Raw genomic sequence first — 17,298 nt, 5'->3', positions numbered from 1 at the left:
TAATGTTGGACCAATGGATTGAGTTGTTGACGTGACATCATAGAACATGATTTTTCAAAGATGTATGGAGTCTCTGTTTATAGATTTACAAATTTGCATCTATTGTACATCTTTGTACACCTATTTTGCACAAACAGAACCATAATGTTGCTCTCTTTAGAGAAATGTGTGTAATTCTTTAGTCAGCTCTCCTAGTCATTCCCCAGTTTTTTCAGTGATTTATTTACTCCACTAAGCAAATCAACTGTTTCACAGTACAGTAGTCACTCATGCTGAAGATGGATTACAAGTCTTTAAAGAATACTTACTTGATACAGCTAAATACAGAGCTAACAACACCAATGAATACAGAAAGGTTCAATCAAATTGCCACTGTTATGATAATAACACACCATTACTCCATTTGTTTTCATCACGTATTGCTAGTTAAAAGGTATTTGCATAATTGGCCATTTTTTGCAATGTTCATGTTCTGGCGCTATGCTTCCAGTAACAAAGTGGGGGCCTGGAGTGCTGTAATTGTTTTGAATTTAAACCAACACTGACACGATATCACTAAAACAGCTGTGTCTTCCCTCAGCTCTGCAAGCAAAGACAAATTGAAAAACAGTTTTTTAAAAATAAAAAGACTTCAGGGGCAAGTGTGGGGCATTATGATCTTAAATAAGGCAGTTATCATAGAAAATAACTGACAGTGTCATATTGTTTTATATCATTCTGATTCTTTGCTCAGTGTCTCAACTGTACAAGACCATCACACTAGCCACTGGGAAGTTTGAACTAGGTCTAAAAGACAATTTATAAAGAATATAATTTTCAGACTCCAAGAGTGCAATTTTAAATACATATTACTAACACTATCAAGATACTTAACAAGTTTCGTTTTACCCCGGAGCTCACCAGGAGGCATGGGTGATCTCCCAAAGTCTGCAGCTTACCTCACCAGGTGACCTGTTCTGGCTGTCCTGTCCAAGGCCATGAGGATACTGTTAGGCGAGAGCCACCTCTAAAGGAGAAGAGCCCCAGACAGAAAGCACTACAGTCCAACCCAGAGGACTGCGGTCTTGCTGTCCAGAACTGCTTTGGTTCCAAGGTAGCAAGTTCCCCTCTGGTTTTCTTGGAGGAGGCTAGTGGGCCCCTGGCCCTGAACTCCAGGGGCCGACCATTCTACACCTGACCACTATGCAGGCAGGCCAGCTGGTCTGGAAGGCTGCCCAGGGTCACGTTAAATGAGTTGTGCTCTGTCCCTGCAGACTTCAGCATGGTGGATACTGGCTCGTCGATGAAAGGAGACCCAGTCAACAAAAGAGGGCGCTATCTCCATGTCCTGTCAATCAGAGGGGGCGCTATACAGGAAAGAGGATGGAGTTTTGGGAAGTGCAGTGTCGCTGTGCCTGAGCCCTGTATGCTCTGGTGTTCGCCATGTCACAGGCGCTGGATGGCATGCACTGATATGCCCCATGCAGTAGTTGGCACGATGGGTGGTACACCATAATCCCCCCCGTAATATGGCACGTCGTGTGCTGTAAGGTGTGATGGTGTGCCCATGTTTCACGGCCTTGACACTGCAGCCTGTTTACACATTTCAGGAGGCACGTGTTTGATGAGTTTGATGAGGGGTACTGTGATGGTGCCTTCCCTCCAGCAGCCTCCATCTCTGCCGATAGTATATACGTGGCCTTTTGTTGTGCTTTTCTGTTGCTCATGTTTTAGTTTTGTGCCACATCCCACACAGGTTATGCAAGTTGATTCTCATTTGCTGCATCACCTGTGTGTGTTCCTTGTCGGCCATTAATGTTATGTTGGCTTTTTAGTTCCTTTTTGTTTATGTTTATGTTATGTTTGATTTCATTTCATTAAACTCTTCAGTTGTAGACTTGTTTCCTTCCTTTTTGTACATTCTATGCACATGACACTTTAACTACATAGCTTTTATATTAGCTTCAATGTAGTTACTAAATTAATTACAGAGGACACTGAAAAATGTGTCAATGTATCCACGTGTGTCCTATTAGACTAACAACAAGAAAGAAACAGTAACTACTACAAAGCAGATAAAAGTGTGTGAACAGTGGGAGGAGTGGGTAGGGATGAGAAGAGTCAGGTTTTAAAGCACACAGATGACAATCAGTCACGAATGAAATGTAATTCAGGTTACACTAATGGAATGTCATTAACCATGGTTTGAGTATGAGTGTCAATTCAATGTGTACAGCCTCACATTTTAAGGCTGTAACCCCTATAATATATATATATATATATACACATACTATAACAGTGATAGTAATAGGAGGTTATGTTCTACCACTGGACGTTCTATCACATATTGTGTAAATTTTCACTATTTCTAATTCATTCAACATTCCTTACAGCTATACAATTGAATATTTCTACTCTTTTGCAATTGGAAGATATATGAATACAATAATGATTGGTGCATGACCCTATTTACAGGAAATACACAAAAAAGTATTTTATCAAATAACTATTCACTGTAGTATATGGATGCAATAACGATAATATTAACCGTGAAAACTCCTATTGGTGCAGTAGAAATAAAAACTATTTATTGTAGATATTTATACAATAAGGAGGATGTCTGGCAGTTTGACATGAATATTTTATTTTGAGGGGAATGTTAATACTTTGAAGTGAAAGCAAAATGTAGCAGCTGCTGATATGAGAACTGTATGACCCTATCTCCCCCAAGAGGTCACTAAACGAATTGCAAGCCTTTATACACAACAGGAATAAATTTACCAAAAACATTTGCATGTTGCCATTGTGGACAGCAGTTCCCCACGCCCTTTCAAGAAAGCTAGTCTGTCATCACATTACAGATTTGCACATATAGAAAATAATTACAATCACAAATGAGCAAAACAAAGAGGAAATATTTGTTATTTATTAGACTCATGAGGATGTTCATAAACAATATTTATTACCAGGGAACATTGTGAATTAAAATAACACGATAGAATTTCTATGCACTCTCTGACACACACAATCTTACACATATGCTGAGCTTGTGTTCAGGTGCTCATCATGGACATGCTCAAAAACACACAAACAACTGTACAAAGTGCATACAAATATGCTGAACTGCCACACAAGTACACATGTGTACATACACACCTACCCAGTGAGTACACATGTACACACCTGCCCAATGAGCTTTAGTCTAAAAGATCTTCCAGATGGAAGGATACACTCATCCACAGACCCTGGATGCCTGCGAAAAGAAATGCTCTAATAAAATTCGATCACAGTGGCACATTGAAAGAGTTGTCGGGGAAACTCAGTTCATGGTACATTTGTGTGTCAGTAGGGCTTTCCTCCCAGAGCACGTAATATTTCCTCCTGCTCTTTAGCTGTAGGCATTTCTGGTTTTATTCCTTCATGTCTGCGCTGAAGCTTCACACTATGCTGAAAGAGACACATTCACATACAGCATAAGTGCAACAGACAATATTTTTATATAAGAAATTTTGATTTATGTATACAGGTCTGTCTTATATTAGGGTTGGTATAGTGTGTAACAACACTGCCTCTCCTGTAGGGGACCAGGGTTTAGACCCCACCTGGACAATTACTTTACGCTATACCATCCTTGGGCAAGACTCCTAACACTACATTCACCTACATCTGTAAGCATGCTTGGATTTTGCTCTAAATAAGAATAATATAATTATGGGAAGCAGCTATGCAGTACTAAATAATAAATAAATTAGAACAGAACTTTCAAAGACTCTCCGGTTTCTGACAAAAATGGGGTTTAAATCACCCAACAACATTACAGTAGCTTCTACCAGCTACAACAATAACTTCATTACTCTGAAAATTGTTTATAATTGTATTGGTCCATGTTTAAAGCAAGACATTTGTTTCCAATGTGATTTTCTTTACTACTATTTAAATACTAGATAAATGTGTGAGGAAATACATTTTGCAAATGGTTCTCCAGAATTGTTTATGGACTGCTACAAGAGTTATAACAAAATACATTTTACAGGTAATAATGGACAAACAGCAGATTGTTTAAATTCATCAAAATGAATTTTATAAAGGCTTCAAGATGTAAGCATGCTTCAGTTTGTGGACTGGGCACCAACAATAGGTGGTTTCCTCACTGGAATTGAAATATAATAAAATGTAAACATATATAAGGTCTTGCTTGGAAACCTCAAGTGCAGTGGTTGGATTAGGCTGAAAATGTGACCAATGTTTGGTTGTATGGGGTTCAAGTACTCACCCAGTACTTCCTACAATTCTTATACTTCATGAAGTATGCATAACACATGTTCTTATCATAGTTATAAGCATCCAGGCACTTCTGTGAACCATCACTTTCCTGAACATGAAACAAGAAGTAGTTTATTATTAGAAGTGGGTAAATGTATTTCTACAAGGAATATTTGCCACTGAATAGCTTTTTGCATATCCAGAAAAATTCAGCATTTCAACATGGGCAAAAAAGAAAGAAAAAAGTACCACCCTTTATCCCAAGTGTGCATCTTTCCCAATTAATTACTTCAAATTGTACTGACTTGTTAAGCACTCGTTAAATGGGGTAACAAGCGCTTTAACAACATACAGAGACACAAGCTCATTAAGATGCACTTGAACCATTAGTATACCACCATGCCGATTTCTCAGACTGACCTCAATACAAGGGTTCGTGTCCATATTGCGAACCTTTCCAGCACTAGATTTGGCATTCATTCTTCACACACACACCTGCATATGCTGGATTATCTCTGTAAATTCAGTTAAAGTGAGAAGTGTTACACATTATAGTTACACATGCTGCCGACAATGATACATTTGCACAATGCCGCTGATCATTGTAGACCTTTAGGTGAGGTTTTTCCAAGATTTATTGAAAGATTACCGTTACACAACAACTCGACTTGTACAATTAATTTACTTCATTTACCGAGAAATACAATTATGTACAGGCTAAATAACACGTTAACGTAATCAACCGGTAGGTTGCCGATATCTCGAATTTATTCATATGACAAAACCATGACGTTTATTCAACCGGTATCCTAATTGGCTGTATTGAGTAGGCTAGCGCTGACAAGGGTTAGCTAGCATAGCATAGCCTAGCTAACTGACCAAAGTTAGCTAAGTGAATTGACATTGAACCGCTTAGGCAGCACTGGACAGGGAAAATTAAAAAATCGCTGAAGGTTTTGTTTGTAATTACGGAGAGCAGAGGGTGGCTTTATACACATAATTTATGAAGGGAATACGTAGCTAGCTAACTTATTTAGCCCGTAATAACATTAGCTAGCTAGTTAGCTATCTTTAGCTAGCTAGCTACGAGGTTGAACCAGTCTTGGGACGAACTGTTATCTTGCTAGCTAACCAGCTAGCTTCATATCTCAAAGCTCGTGTACTGCTAGCTAGGGTAGTGAAACAGTGCTAGCGTTATGTGATAGCCTTATAATGGCTTTAGCTAATAATGTAACCAGCAATACTTTTGTCGGATAGCTAGCTAGCTACTTATAAGATATTCGTGCAAGTCATAAATCATGTAACTTACTTATGTTTGCTTATATAAACGTGCACCTTTTCGTATGTGTATACTTACCAAATATTCTGACAAACTCTAGGTACCTAGCAAGCTAAGCTATCATAGAAGTCGCGTCGCTTAGCTACAGACCTCTCGCTTTTCCTACGTCACAATGGACGTCACACAACTCACTGGAACAACGTAACCGAATCACTGACAGCTCAACTGACCAACAGGCGGTGACTCACCAAAATAAACTGCTGCCTACTCAGTCGACTGACACCTCTTTCAACCACTAAGACATGGGATCTGGCCATTTTTTAACCCACCTATTGTTTTAATAGAAATAAATGGAGTCATTTCGATTGACAGAATCACTGACGAGTCCGAAAATTTTGATTTTTTTGAACGGCACCGTCAATAATAGTGAAATATGAAAATGACAGGTCGTTACACAAATCACAGCTACGTAGAGGGAGGGCGTCTGTGTGGGCGTGGCCAAACAGGGTTTGGTTGCATCGCAGCGCATAGCCTACACAATGGCTGCTGGAAAGAGGAGAAAGCAAACAATTTTCAGGCCCGCCGCGTCCAGCAAAAAATATGAGAAAAAAATTATTAAAAATTCGAAAAATAGTTGAAAGTCAAGAAAAACGCCCTAGAAAGGATGTTAAGGCTCCCACGGTAAGTTTTACGCAAATTAATTAAATTGTTACGGTGTTCTTGAATTAAAATATCGGGGTTATTCCAATTATGAGAGTGAGGGTGAGCTAGGGAAAAAAGTTTGTGTTAATCAGCGCCCAGTTTGAGACTTGCGAGAAAAGCAGCGGAAGGCAGAAATACATAGAAAATTAATATAAATTATGTTAGAAACTTCTGTCATGGCACGTTCAATGCAAACGAATGTCAATAAACAGGGGAAGTGCTCGAGGTTTTAAAAAGTTGGAAAAACTTCAGAAAATTAGTTCAGTTTAGGTTTTCTTTGAATATAATAACGACGGTGCTACGAGGATAGCCGTAGCGAACGCACGCGCATTTAAATATTGTAAAAATTAATATAAAATGCACGCTGCAGTCATGCTGCTCAAAACTTGACACATACATGCACACGAGACGACTGTAAACATGATGTTGTCGGTAGAATCACGTTTACACATTCTGTATTACGTGTAATACCAAAAAAATAGATAAAGGCTTTACAGTTGTATTTGTCCACGTGTTTTATTAAATTGTTGCCAAAATGTAGTTTTCAGGAATACTATTGATCGTATTGGTCGTGCCAAAAAGTGATACAGCGTTTCCGAATCGTTCAGTAGGCTATCGGAGAGAGAAAGTTGCTTGTCAATATCACAAACAACCAAAATGGAGGGAGAAGTTGAGGGGGACTAATTGGGCGATGCTAAACATTTTCTGCGGTGTGTCTGTCTGCTCTAATTCTACTCCAATACAGTGTCTAATTCCAGATAAGACCGCTGCCATGCGGATTTGTATTAAAATTCATTTGCTTTCATGACATGGGTGAGAGTGGATTGTACGAGATTTGTGTGATTAATAGAATAGCCTATTAAGTGGTCAATAATCATTAGAGGTTTGGTGTGTGTAGTGTGGTGTGAATGTACGTAGTGTGAGTAAGATTGAGTATGGTCTGTAATCAAGTAGTGTTATCAAAAAAAACAGACAGAACATTTTTGGATACGCGCTCAGGGATACGCACGACATTCATAGACAGTGCATGCAGAATAACTACATAGACTCCGTTTTTATAAATACGTTTCCAAGTTCTTCTGCTTTGCATTTATGGCTTAGCAGAGGATGAAAGAACATGTGTGGTATGGCTGGATATGTGAGGTGGAGAAGGGGGGGGGGGTAAAATAGCCCTCCTCGAGAGGGGCACCCCATTCTTAATGTTCCTGAGTGTCCTTTTATGCAGTGAGTCCGAGAGGGTTGATCGGGTTTAGGGGCAATTGTTATTTATGCTATGCTGTTGGTATAATGTGGATACAAGTGTGAAGATTCTGCCTCTTTAAGAAGTGTGAATTCTGTTTCGGAGGGCTTCAAGATAGCGTTACTCCGCGTGTATGATATGTAAACTCCGGTCGCGCAACCACTGGCGTGTCTTAAGCGAGTCTACTTGTGCGCACATTTCCGCCTGAGCGATTTGACACAGTCCATACGCACACCCAGAGTCAGAGATTAAATTATGCTTTTGATCGAACCCCGTATTCCAGAGTTATTTATGAAAGAGTCTTCTGGCTTTTAACAGTGCAATAACATTTGAAGTTTTCTTTAAGAAAATGTAGACTCTTTGGAGTGTTGATATATAAATACTGTTTTCTTTGCATTGTATTTGATCGTTTTGTTTCGTGCCCTACTTGATTTATCTACAACTAACAAAGAAATATCATAATGGCGTTTAATATCATAATTTACAATGAACATTTTCTTATATGTGTAGTAAACTTCTGTCTCATTGCATTTTTATATCTTGGTTTGCTGTATAAAACATACTTTGCTGTAAAAACACAATTTAATAAGTCAGCAAACTGCTTGTTAAACATTGAATCATATTTTGTTGTTGACTAATTTTGTGGTGTATTAAAGCCACATTTATAACACATTCACAATGCACAAAACGTTAATTTGTCTTAAATAATGTACTTGGTTTCTGAATGTAATACCTTGCTCTGTGCGATACATTTGGTAACTTTCTTGATAGCTTTTGTAAGACTAAGAGTTATGCTATAAAAAATCTGTTACTTTGAGAAGAAATGTGTGTTCTTTTCAAACATATGTTGCAAATGTTTGCTCATGTGGGTGTTTTAGATTTCCACCTAGATTTTCTATATTTTGATTTTTTTAATGATGATGGATGATTAATCATTACTAAACAATTAACTGTTACATGAATTGCTGAGTCTATATGTTTAAAAAAAATGTAAAATTAATCCAGTTTGCTGCATTGTTTTTCATTTGTCGAGTTCACGTGCCTTTTCACTAGGCAATTAGTTACAGTAGTTCTGAAAAAGTAAATAATTCTTTTAATAAATTCAATTAATTATTGGCTGATTTAAATAAGAATTCATACATATAATTTAGAATTGTCAGAACTGCACACAGCATAATTAAATTTGAAGATATTGTCACTTGATCTCCATAGTAAATAGTCTTGTCTTGTAGTTTATGAGCAACACAAACAGTATTAACATGGATTAGCAAGAAAAAATTCTTATTTTGTTTAAATTGTTTTATATTTTGTTATTGGATATTAATCTAGAGAGGAAATGTAAAGTGAAAAATAAACAACAGGTAAAACAACAGTAAAACAGCAGGTTGTGTTGGAATGTAAATTAAAAAGGATACTCCGTTTAATGCCGCTGCCTTCTGAGATGAACGGAAACATGGATGATTTTACAGAAAAATCAAATGTCCAAATGTCAGCATGTTAGCAAAGCATCAAAGTTCATGCAGCACAAACCAAAACATAGCTTATGAGTAACACGCCTTAGGGACATATTAAGCAGGCAATGGACTTCTTGTAACTCACCTGGTAGAGCAAGTAAAGGAAGATGCTAACACCACCAGGTTAATGGGCTCTGCTGGAAATGTAAATGTAAAAAGGACTACTAATACATTTGAGAAAAACACCTTAAGATGGAATATATCTCTCTGCTCGCTGCAGTTGACTAAATGTTTAGTTTTTTAAGTATACTAAATTCTTGAAAGTTATTGAAAAGTATTACTTAAAAGTGTCTTGGTATCTATTTACTGAATTATTTTGCAGTGCATAATCTGTATCTTAGTTGGCTAAAATTCTTTTGATGAATGTAAAAATGATCTGTATGTTTTTATAAGTCCAGAAAAAAATGTATTTAACAGCCTCAGAATTAAGAGACTCAAGCTGTCAGTGTGAGTGCATAGAAGTTAGTGACACACTATAGGCTGAAAAAGTATAAAGAAAAATGTATCTTGTTGTTGTTTGCTCATCCAACTGTATGTCCATTTGCTTTGGAGTCAGGGGTGTCACATGGTGTTATACTGTAACATGTGGTGTTACATTGTAACAGAGGAGCATGGACCATTTGGAGCCAGGGTGTCACATGATGTTACATTGTAACAGAGGAGCACGGACCATTTAAAACATTTAAATATCTTTTTACCTCTTTGTCATGCTGCTGCAAAAGAGGCTGTGAAGGGCTGCTGTAGCTTTTAACATGCACCTCTAAAAGGTGTGCAGGTTTAGTTCTCCCTGATATCTTACACAGGTCCAATGTCATAGACAGTAACACTTTTAAAATTATAGTCTGTGCATAATTGACAATAACATTTTAAATGTAATATTTGTTGTTTTGGCTTGATATTCATATTGGATTTGACATGTTGATTTTAAAATAAAACAATAGTTGTGAAGTTTAAAATACAAACTATAAATCTTTCTTCAAATACACATACATCCACACTGGATAAGGATTAAAGGTATCTTTTATAGACATCCCATTTTAGGGAGCCAAACATATTTGGACAAATGACTGCTTAGTTCCGGGGGGCCTGTGATGGTTAGTTCACACATGGGAGCCTTCACAGACGATCTGGAGCTGAGTCTTGATATGGCATTTGCATCAGGACTCTGCTGCTGTTGTCTGACAACATAAAGACCAAAAAAGTGTCAATACCAATAAAGCAGGCCATCACAGTGCTGGAAAAACAAAGCATTAAATCAGTCATAGCCACAGCCAAATATTAGATGGTTCAAAATCAACAGTTGGTACAGTTTGTCAAGAAGCAAGAATGCACAAGTGATCCTTGCAATGACAAATGATCCGATAGACCATTAAGGATCACAGTGGTGGATGACTGAAGAGGTTTTTCATCACAGTGTTATACTCAAAGTCTTCTATAAGGAAAATAATACATTAGCATGACTTCAGAGGGTTTACCAAAGATGGAATCCACTTGTAAACCTCAAGAAAGACATATTTTGCAAAAAACACGTAACATGAACACCTTGTAGAGTTCTGGGGAAAATGTTCTGGGGACCAAATGATAAACCAACATCAGAGTCACAGAAAGATGAAAGTGTGGACAAAAAAAAAGACATGGCCAACCATGATGGAGGCATGGGCATGCATGCTGAATCTGTGAATCTGACTCACTCATCGTTGTTAATAACAGCAGCAAATTGAACACAGGAATCCTAAATGTTCAGATGCAACCAAATACCTCAATATTCACTGGATGGTGCTTTCCTTCAGAGGAAGACAAGAAGACAAAATATAATAGTTTGGTGTTATAGATTACAAGGAGAGAAATGAACAGATGAATTACTTAAAGTTCCTTACAGATCACCTGACCTGAACCCCACTGAACCACCACTTACTGAACAGAAATGCCCCAAAACAAGCAAAAACTTAACACGACCTCATTATAGACCCAGCTAAGCACCACCAGGAAAGATACTCAAGTGATCTCTAAGAGTGACACCTAGGAGACCTCGGGCAGTAATGTATTCTGAGGTCTTGTAACGTTGTTGTACTAAGACATGGTGATTTTATTTAGGTTTATGTTCATTTTGTCAAATGAAATTAGTCCATTGAAATTACGTTTGGGTCACAGATACAGTACATTTCTATATATCTATAAATGGTTTACCTAATATAGATACTAATAATGTTAAATTGAGTTCTGCACTTTAACTCCAGTTATTTTTTTTCCCAAAACCTCAGTGCTAAATTGCAGTGTTAAACAACCAAATCTGTGTCACTGTCAAATTATTTAAAGACCTATGTTTCTGCAGTGTTGGCACCTTCCAATCACTTTTCCATTCCCCAAGAGGAATAAGTTGTGTGTTTAGCGTGAACCCGTTTGTTCATGGGTGACACGTATGGCTTCATACGTTAGTGTTTCAGCATGCCTCATTAGCCCATCAACTGTGCTGGGAGAGGCAACGTACTTTGCAGTGTCAAGCTGAGGATCAGGAACCACCACATCCTCCAGCAGGAGTGAAAGACATATGTCTGATCTCCTCCGATCTGTTTGCTCTCTGGCTATTTGTGTCCTTCTCTTCCACCCCCTCAGGGCCTGGCCTCTCCGTGGAACTGAAGATCCGGCCTCTATCGCTCCGTCAGCGTTCGGACGCACCACACGCGTCCACCGTGTGGCCAGCCCGTGCTAGGTCACCATGGCCACCGTCTCCCCCGGCGGAGACTGCACCAACCCGGCAGAGGGTGATCGAGCAAGGAAGAGGAGGCCAGAGGGGAAGGGGAGGAAGAACTTCCCCTGTCAGCTGTGTGAGAAGGCCTTCAACAGTGTGGAGAAGCTGAAGGTGCACTCTTACTCGCACACAGGCGAGAGGCCATACCGCTGCACACATACCGACTGCACCAAGGCCTTCGTCTCCAAATACAAACTTCTTCGGTGAGGAAAACACTCAGAAAAACAAAAACATGTGCTGTCTGCTTATTTGATAGACAGGGTGACACTTCAGATCAGATGCAGGTCAGTTGCCCCATGATGGGGCAGTGTTCTGTGTGGTATGTGATATCACAAGCCTTGTCCTCGCTCGCTGGTTGTGCGCCCACTCACTGTTTGTGCACGTGACTCTATCTCTGCAGGCACATGGCCACGCACTCGCCGGAGAAAAGCCATAAGTGCAGCTACTGTGAGAAGATGTTCCACCGCAAAGACCACCTGAAGAACCACCTCCACACACACGACCCCAACAAGGAGGCCTTCAGCTGCACAGAGTGTGGCAAGACCTACAACACCAAGCTGGGTTTCCGGCGGCACCAGGCGTTGCACGCCGCCCACCGCGGCGACCTCACGTGCCAGGTGTGCCTGCAGCCGTTCGCCAGCACGCCACTGCTGCTGGAGCACCTGCGCGGGCACGCAGGCAAGAGCGCCTCCGGCACCAAGGAGAAGCGGCACCAGTGTGAGCATTGCGAGCGTCGCTTCTACACCCGCAAGGACGTGCGGCGCCACCTGGTGGTGCACACGGGCCGCAAGGACTTCCTGTGCCAATACTGTGCACAGCGCTTTGGCCGCAAGGACCATCTGACACGTCATGTGAAGAAGAGCCATGCCCACGAGCTGCTGCGCGTGAAGGCTGAGCCACTGGAGCTGTCGGAGGCCTCGCACATGTCTCCAGCGGCAGGCGCCCTGGCACTGCGTTATCCACTGGCCCATGGCTCCTACTCGCCCCCACCCCCGCCACTGAGGGCAGAGCTGGAGAGCTACCTGCTGGAGCTGCAGGCAGAGGAGACGCCCAAGCTGAGTGGCGGCACTGCCGCTGCTGGGGAGATGGCAGCAGCACCATCTCTGGACTTCCTGTCACCGCTGTTTAACTTCCTGCCCTACAGTCAGGGGGCAGGACCTGCCTTTGGCATCTCATACAGCCAAGATGAGATGCTGCCCACGATCGCACCCTCCCAAGACGCGCCCGATCCTCTGGGCCCGCTCACGCATCCACACACACTCTCACAGACCCACGCGCTCACGGCCAATTACACAAATTCACAAAGCCTGAATACAACCACAACCCTGCCTCGCTTTCACCAAGCCTTTCAGTGACCTAAACTTGTATGTTCATACACCCTTAGTTACGTTAGCACTCGTACCAACACCTTACAACCGACTTGGCACTTAATAACATAGATCACCACAGCAACACTTTTCCTAAGTAATACAAAACGTGTCTTTGAGAACATATCACTCTCTCAAATAAATCTATTTCAGCACAATGTGGAGGCATTATACAAGTCATGTTATCGAAAGAGGATATGGAACATCGCATGATGAAACAAAATGAAATCACTTTGTTTTAAAAAACGCGTGTCTGCAAAGCAGTTTTACAGTGAAGCTTTGCTCTATGCTTAGAGCATATAGCTTTCAAAACCCTCCCATTTAGCACTTTGAACTTGTTAATGTGACGTTAAAGTTCCGTCAAAGTTAAAAGAAAAAATCTGATATTTCTGTTAATTTTTTTCATGTTTTGCTGACTCATAACCTTTTGGGTACTTAAATGCCAGCATTTGAGTGATGGTGTCAGAACTCCACACAGCCAAAGGCAACCAAACCCCTCAGAGCCAGAGTGAGGAAGGCTCAGCTCATCTTGGTTTTAGTTGTTTGTTTGTTTGTTGTTGTTTTTTTATGGCTGTTTGCCTTCATGCTGCTGCTCGTTTTAAGGGCCTGAAACTTTACCAGTGCAGATCTGCTTCACAATACAAAGCGATAAAGGGAAGCATAGACAGACAATACGAAGACTTCACACACCAACAGTTCTTCAACGCTTCTCTTCTGCGTCTCCTCCCTTGTCATATTTGTCTTTGTCTTCTTTCTATTTGCTCTCGTATTTCCCGTTACCATTTCAACTCTCAACCTCGTCCACCAGAATGCTGTTCATTGCACTGATTAAATCATTAGTATAACAAAACAACAAAACATTCAGTTGCAGCAATATGTGCTGTGGCTATCAGAGCACAGAACACTTAAGGACCGACACAGTCTGTGCAGTGGCCTTTTATGAATTTAATAAAATTCAACAAACATTTCAACAAATATTTCTACACAGGCTACAAACAAACTGTAAAAACCCACAATCTATAGATGACACAATCTTTGCCCAGCCATACCCCTCTAGAAATAGATTTGTGTGTGTGAGTGGGGGGGGGTGTCCTGTTTAAGGTTGGTTATGATAGGGGTGTGTGTTGAGTGAATGTCTGGTTCATGTTGAACTTACATTGGGAGCTAAGGGTTGGGTGCTGGAAAGCCTGCGCTTTGGGCATATTTTCATAATAGCACTTTTAAGAAAAATCTGATGCCTTTGTTTTGGCATGTTATCTATGTGTTTTTTAAGAATCTTTCTCATAAATGGTTTTAGATGTCATATTTAGCTCTCAAGCAGATTGTTAGCATGTATATACAAAAATCAAAATACTATATGTGATATTTTTACAGGTACACTTCATACAGTGTTTTACTTTGTACATTTCTCCTGTTTTTGCTTCATTGCACAAAATGTCTGTGTCTCTCAATGACACATTAACCTACACGAAAGGTTTATTCCATGCATACTTTTCCATACACTTCCTCTTTTCATAAAGCTCTAAAATGCTTTCAGAAGCCTGTTCAAAAATGCAGTTTGAAAATATTTCAGTATTGGGAAAAATGTGTTGAAGAGGGCAAACTAGAATGCCTGAACACATTTAAGGTCTAAAAGAGTGATGTCATTAATGCTGCTGAGTTCCTGACTCTGATTACATAGGGAATCTGGCTGAATTGCTGTGTTTGAGGGCGTTCTCACTGGGAGACACAGACCTTTAGCAATTCTCCTGTTCAGTTTCAGTGGTACCATCATTCATTGCGCATATGTGCACAAGTGGAACACAGTCTCTATTTAGTTAATGCTGCTATTGGACAAAATGTAGCCATTGATGGCGCAATAGAACTTTTTATTCCCCATTTTTTGTTTGTTTTGTTTTGTTTTACTTTAAATCCAAGACTGTGTGTTAAGGAGGGAGTGTCCTTGTGTGTCATATTGTGATGTGTTGGTAAGGTGCTGTGGCCCTTACTAACAGACCTTTTTTGGAGCTGGATGTTGCCATAGTAATGTTCAAGAGGAGGGTCTTGGCAGAAGTAGCCTCTGATCTCACAACCTGTTGAAGGGGAGAGGAAAGAATGAAAGATAAATAGCGATCGCTTCATGGAGAGACAGCATTCCAGCCATAATAGTGTTTTTACATTGTGTCCTCGTGTTGTTGTCCTCATTGTTTTAATCACATTTCTGTAATGTCATCCTGTGATAGTGCTAATCAATGTATATGTTACTTTAATGTACTTTTACAAACTACTGTTGTAAATGTATATCCCATTGACAGAATGATTCATATACCTGTGTGTGTGTGTGTTTGTGTTTGTGTGTGTGTGTGTGTGTGTGTGTGTGTGTGTGTGTGTGTGTGTGTGTGTGTGTGTGTGTGTGTGCACGCGCGCACATGTGTATGAGTATGTATTTGTAATGAGAACTTGCTGCTGCAGCCTGCATTTCCTTTTGTCTACTCCAGATGACATCATCCAAAGAGAAAGTTATTTATTGGCTGGCTGGGTGAGCCAGGTGTATGTTGTAGAAGGTGAATGACTGGTTGTTGGGTGTTGAGAGAGAGAATGAGAGTGAGAGAGATTGCATCTGTGTGCATTCAGACGACCTTTGCTGCTATGTGAGGAGAGGAGAGATTCGGTCCAGTGTTAAAACTGTCCACAGTACTGAGAGCTCAATAAACCAGAAGGACTCACTTTAAGAAGTGCTTCTCTGTAGTTCTGCATGAGCATGTCAAATTAGCTAAACATTCTTAAGTAGATATAACCTTGCTGTATTTGTATTTTCTGAACAAACAAAAGTTGTCTTGGTAGAATTTAAAATTAATTTTTATGCATATCTGGTCTGTTTTGTTTGCTTTTTGACTTACTGACTATAAGACATTGATTTAGCAAAATACGGTAGGTGATCATATATGCATACCGTTCATAATCTAGAAAGTGCACACGAGAAGATAAATAAGTAAAAATTGATTTGATAATATTGATGTGTAGAGAGGGAATGTCAAATGTTTCTACTTTTTCAAATCAACTATAGTAAATTTGTGATGTGAATCTTCACTAAAATAATAATAATTTGTTGTACATTAGATAGGCACTGTTTACAATAACATTTTTGAAGTACCAGAGCAATGACAGGCCTATGGCAGCAGTGGGAGATTGAAAACCAAAGTTTAATTATTTTTTATTTTACATAACTCAATTATGGATTTGCTGGTTATGAAGATTTATTTAGAGCCTTTGACACTGAAAATGCAACCATTAATAATTTGATATAATTAGCCTACTTGTTTAAAAAATGTAGGGATGAGGATCGAATTTCTTTTCAAAATAACTTGAGGACTATCCGAATAAACAACAAAGAATTAACTATATATTAAGTTATATATTTGGCAATACAACAATACGAATATTGTAGGGCTATATAATTTGATATCAGGAATGTTTAATGTTGCATAAAATAAAAGCGATATGAAGAAAAGAAAAATGACTGAAGAAAAAAATAAATAAATATATATATATATATATATATATATATATATATATATATATATATATGGGCAATCTTGCTCGATCTAAATCCGTTGTTTTATAAGGTGACGTCTACTTTTACGTCATTTATTTAGTTTTCCTGCCCACGAATTCCTTTGCATTAGTGAAACAGGGCTATGAAAACTGTTGAAAATTACGCCAGTACTGTTATTTTTGAATTATTCGCTGTATATGATCTGACGTACATACCAATAATAGCTTTCTATATATTAGCTACTCATCCGCTGAGGTTTAATGAGATCGGAAATAATGTCCGGTCCTAGCCTTGTAAAATCTCCACACACCCAATTTTTGCTATTGTTTGGTAATGTTAATTTTAACAAAATGATCTGTTACGCTAAATAAATATGAGTGAAATAAATACACAAATTAATTCAGCGCATAAATAGGCAGTATTTTTGGCCATTTGTGTTACCAAGTACATGGTGCTCAGCTTAAGTAACCGCTGCTGAGATACAGCGCTACCATGGCAGCCGCTGGCAACAGCGCCGCGAGAGACTGCACGTCCTGAAGCTTCGCGTGGACTCCGTGACCCTCGTTCCGAGCTCGCGCCAGCTCCTCTTTGGCGTTATTGGTCGTGCGCGAGCGGGTGCACAGGTCGCGCGGTACCCGGATGTGTTATATAACCTCACAAGCAGGCCTCG

General features: G+C 39.7%; 2 protein-coding genes across 2 annotated transcripts; one reads left to right on the top strand and one right to left on the bottom strand.

Moving 5' to 3' along the window:
• Positions 1 to 2,600: 2,600 nt before the first annotated feature.
• Positions 2,601 to 5,705, bottom strand: chchd7 (coiled-coil-helix-coiled-coil-helix domain containing 7). The gene is made up of 4 exons (XM_027013134.2): positions 5,600 to 5,705; positions 4,663 to 4,757; positions 4,253 to 4,351; positions 2,601 to 3,426 (listed from the first exon to the last, which is right to left on the bottom strand). Exons 2-4 carry the CDS (start codon positions 4,720 to 4,722, stop codon positions 3,322 to 3,324), a joined length of 264 nt encoding a protein of 87 aa, XP_026868935.1. The 5' UTR covers positions 4,723 to 4,757; positions 5,600 to 5,705; the 3' UTR covers positions 2,601 to 3,321.
• Positions 5,706 to 6,075: 370 nt separating this feature from the next.
• plag1 (pleiomorphic adenoma gene 1) lies at positions 6,076 to 15,431 on the top strand. The gene is made up of 3 exons (XM_027013133.2): positions 6,076 to 6,202; positions 11,591 to 11,929; positions 12,127 to 15,431. The coding sequence occupies exons 2-3, from the start codon at positions 11,694 to 11,696 to the stop codon at positions 13,079 to 13,081; spliced, it is 1,191 nt and encodes a 396-aa protein (XP_026868934.1). The 5' UTR covers positions 6,076 to 6,202; positions 11,591 to 11,693; the 3' UTR covers positions 13,082 to 15,431.
• The last annotated feature ends 1,867 nt before the right edge of the window (positions 15,432 to 17,298 follow it).

The sequence above is a fragment of the Electrophorus electricus genome, chromosome 19 (genome assembly GCF_013358815.1).
Source record: "Electrophorus electricus isolate fEleEle1 chromosome 19, fEleEle1.pri, whole genome shotgun sequence".
NCBI classification, from domain to species: Eukaryota; Metazoa; Chordata; class Actinopteri; order Gymnotiformes; family Gymnotidae; genus Electrophorus; species Electrophorus electricus.
This window is presented reverse-complemented; position numbering and strand designations above follow the sequence as displayed.

Excerpts from the sequence above, each read along its gene's own strand:
- plag1 (XM_027013133.2), top strand. The coding sequence starts at position 11,694 with ATGGCCACCGTCTCCCCCGGCGGAGACTGCACCAACCCGGCAGAGGGT. Across the intron at positions 11,930-12,126 it reads TCCAAATACAAACTTCTTCG|GCACATGGCCACGCACTCGC; the intron begins GTGAGGAAAACA and ends CTATCTCTGCAG.
- chchd7 (XM_027013134.2), bottom strand. The coding sequence starts at position 4,722 with ATGAATGCCAAATCTAGTGCTGGAAAGGTTCGCAATATGGACACGAAC. Across the intron at positions 4,352-4,662 it reads ACACGAACCCTTGTATTGAG|GAAAGTGATGGTTCACAGAA; the intron begins GTCAGTCTGAGA and ends TTTCATGTTCAG. Across the intron at positions 3,427-4,252 it reads AGAATTGTAGGAAGTACTGG|CATAGTGTGAAGCTTCAGCG; the intron begins GTGAGTACTTGA and ends TGTCTCTTTCAG.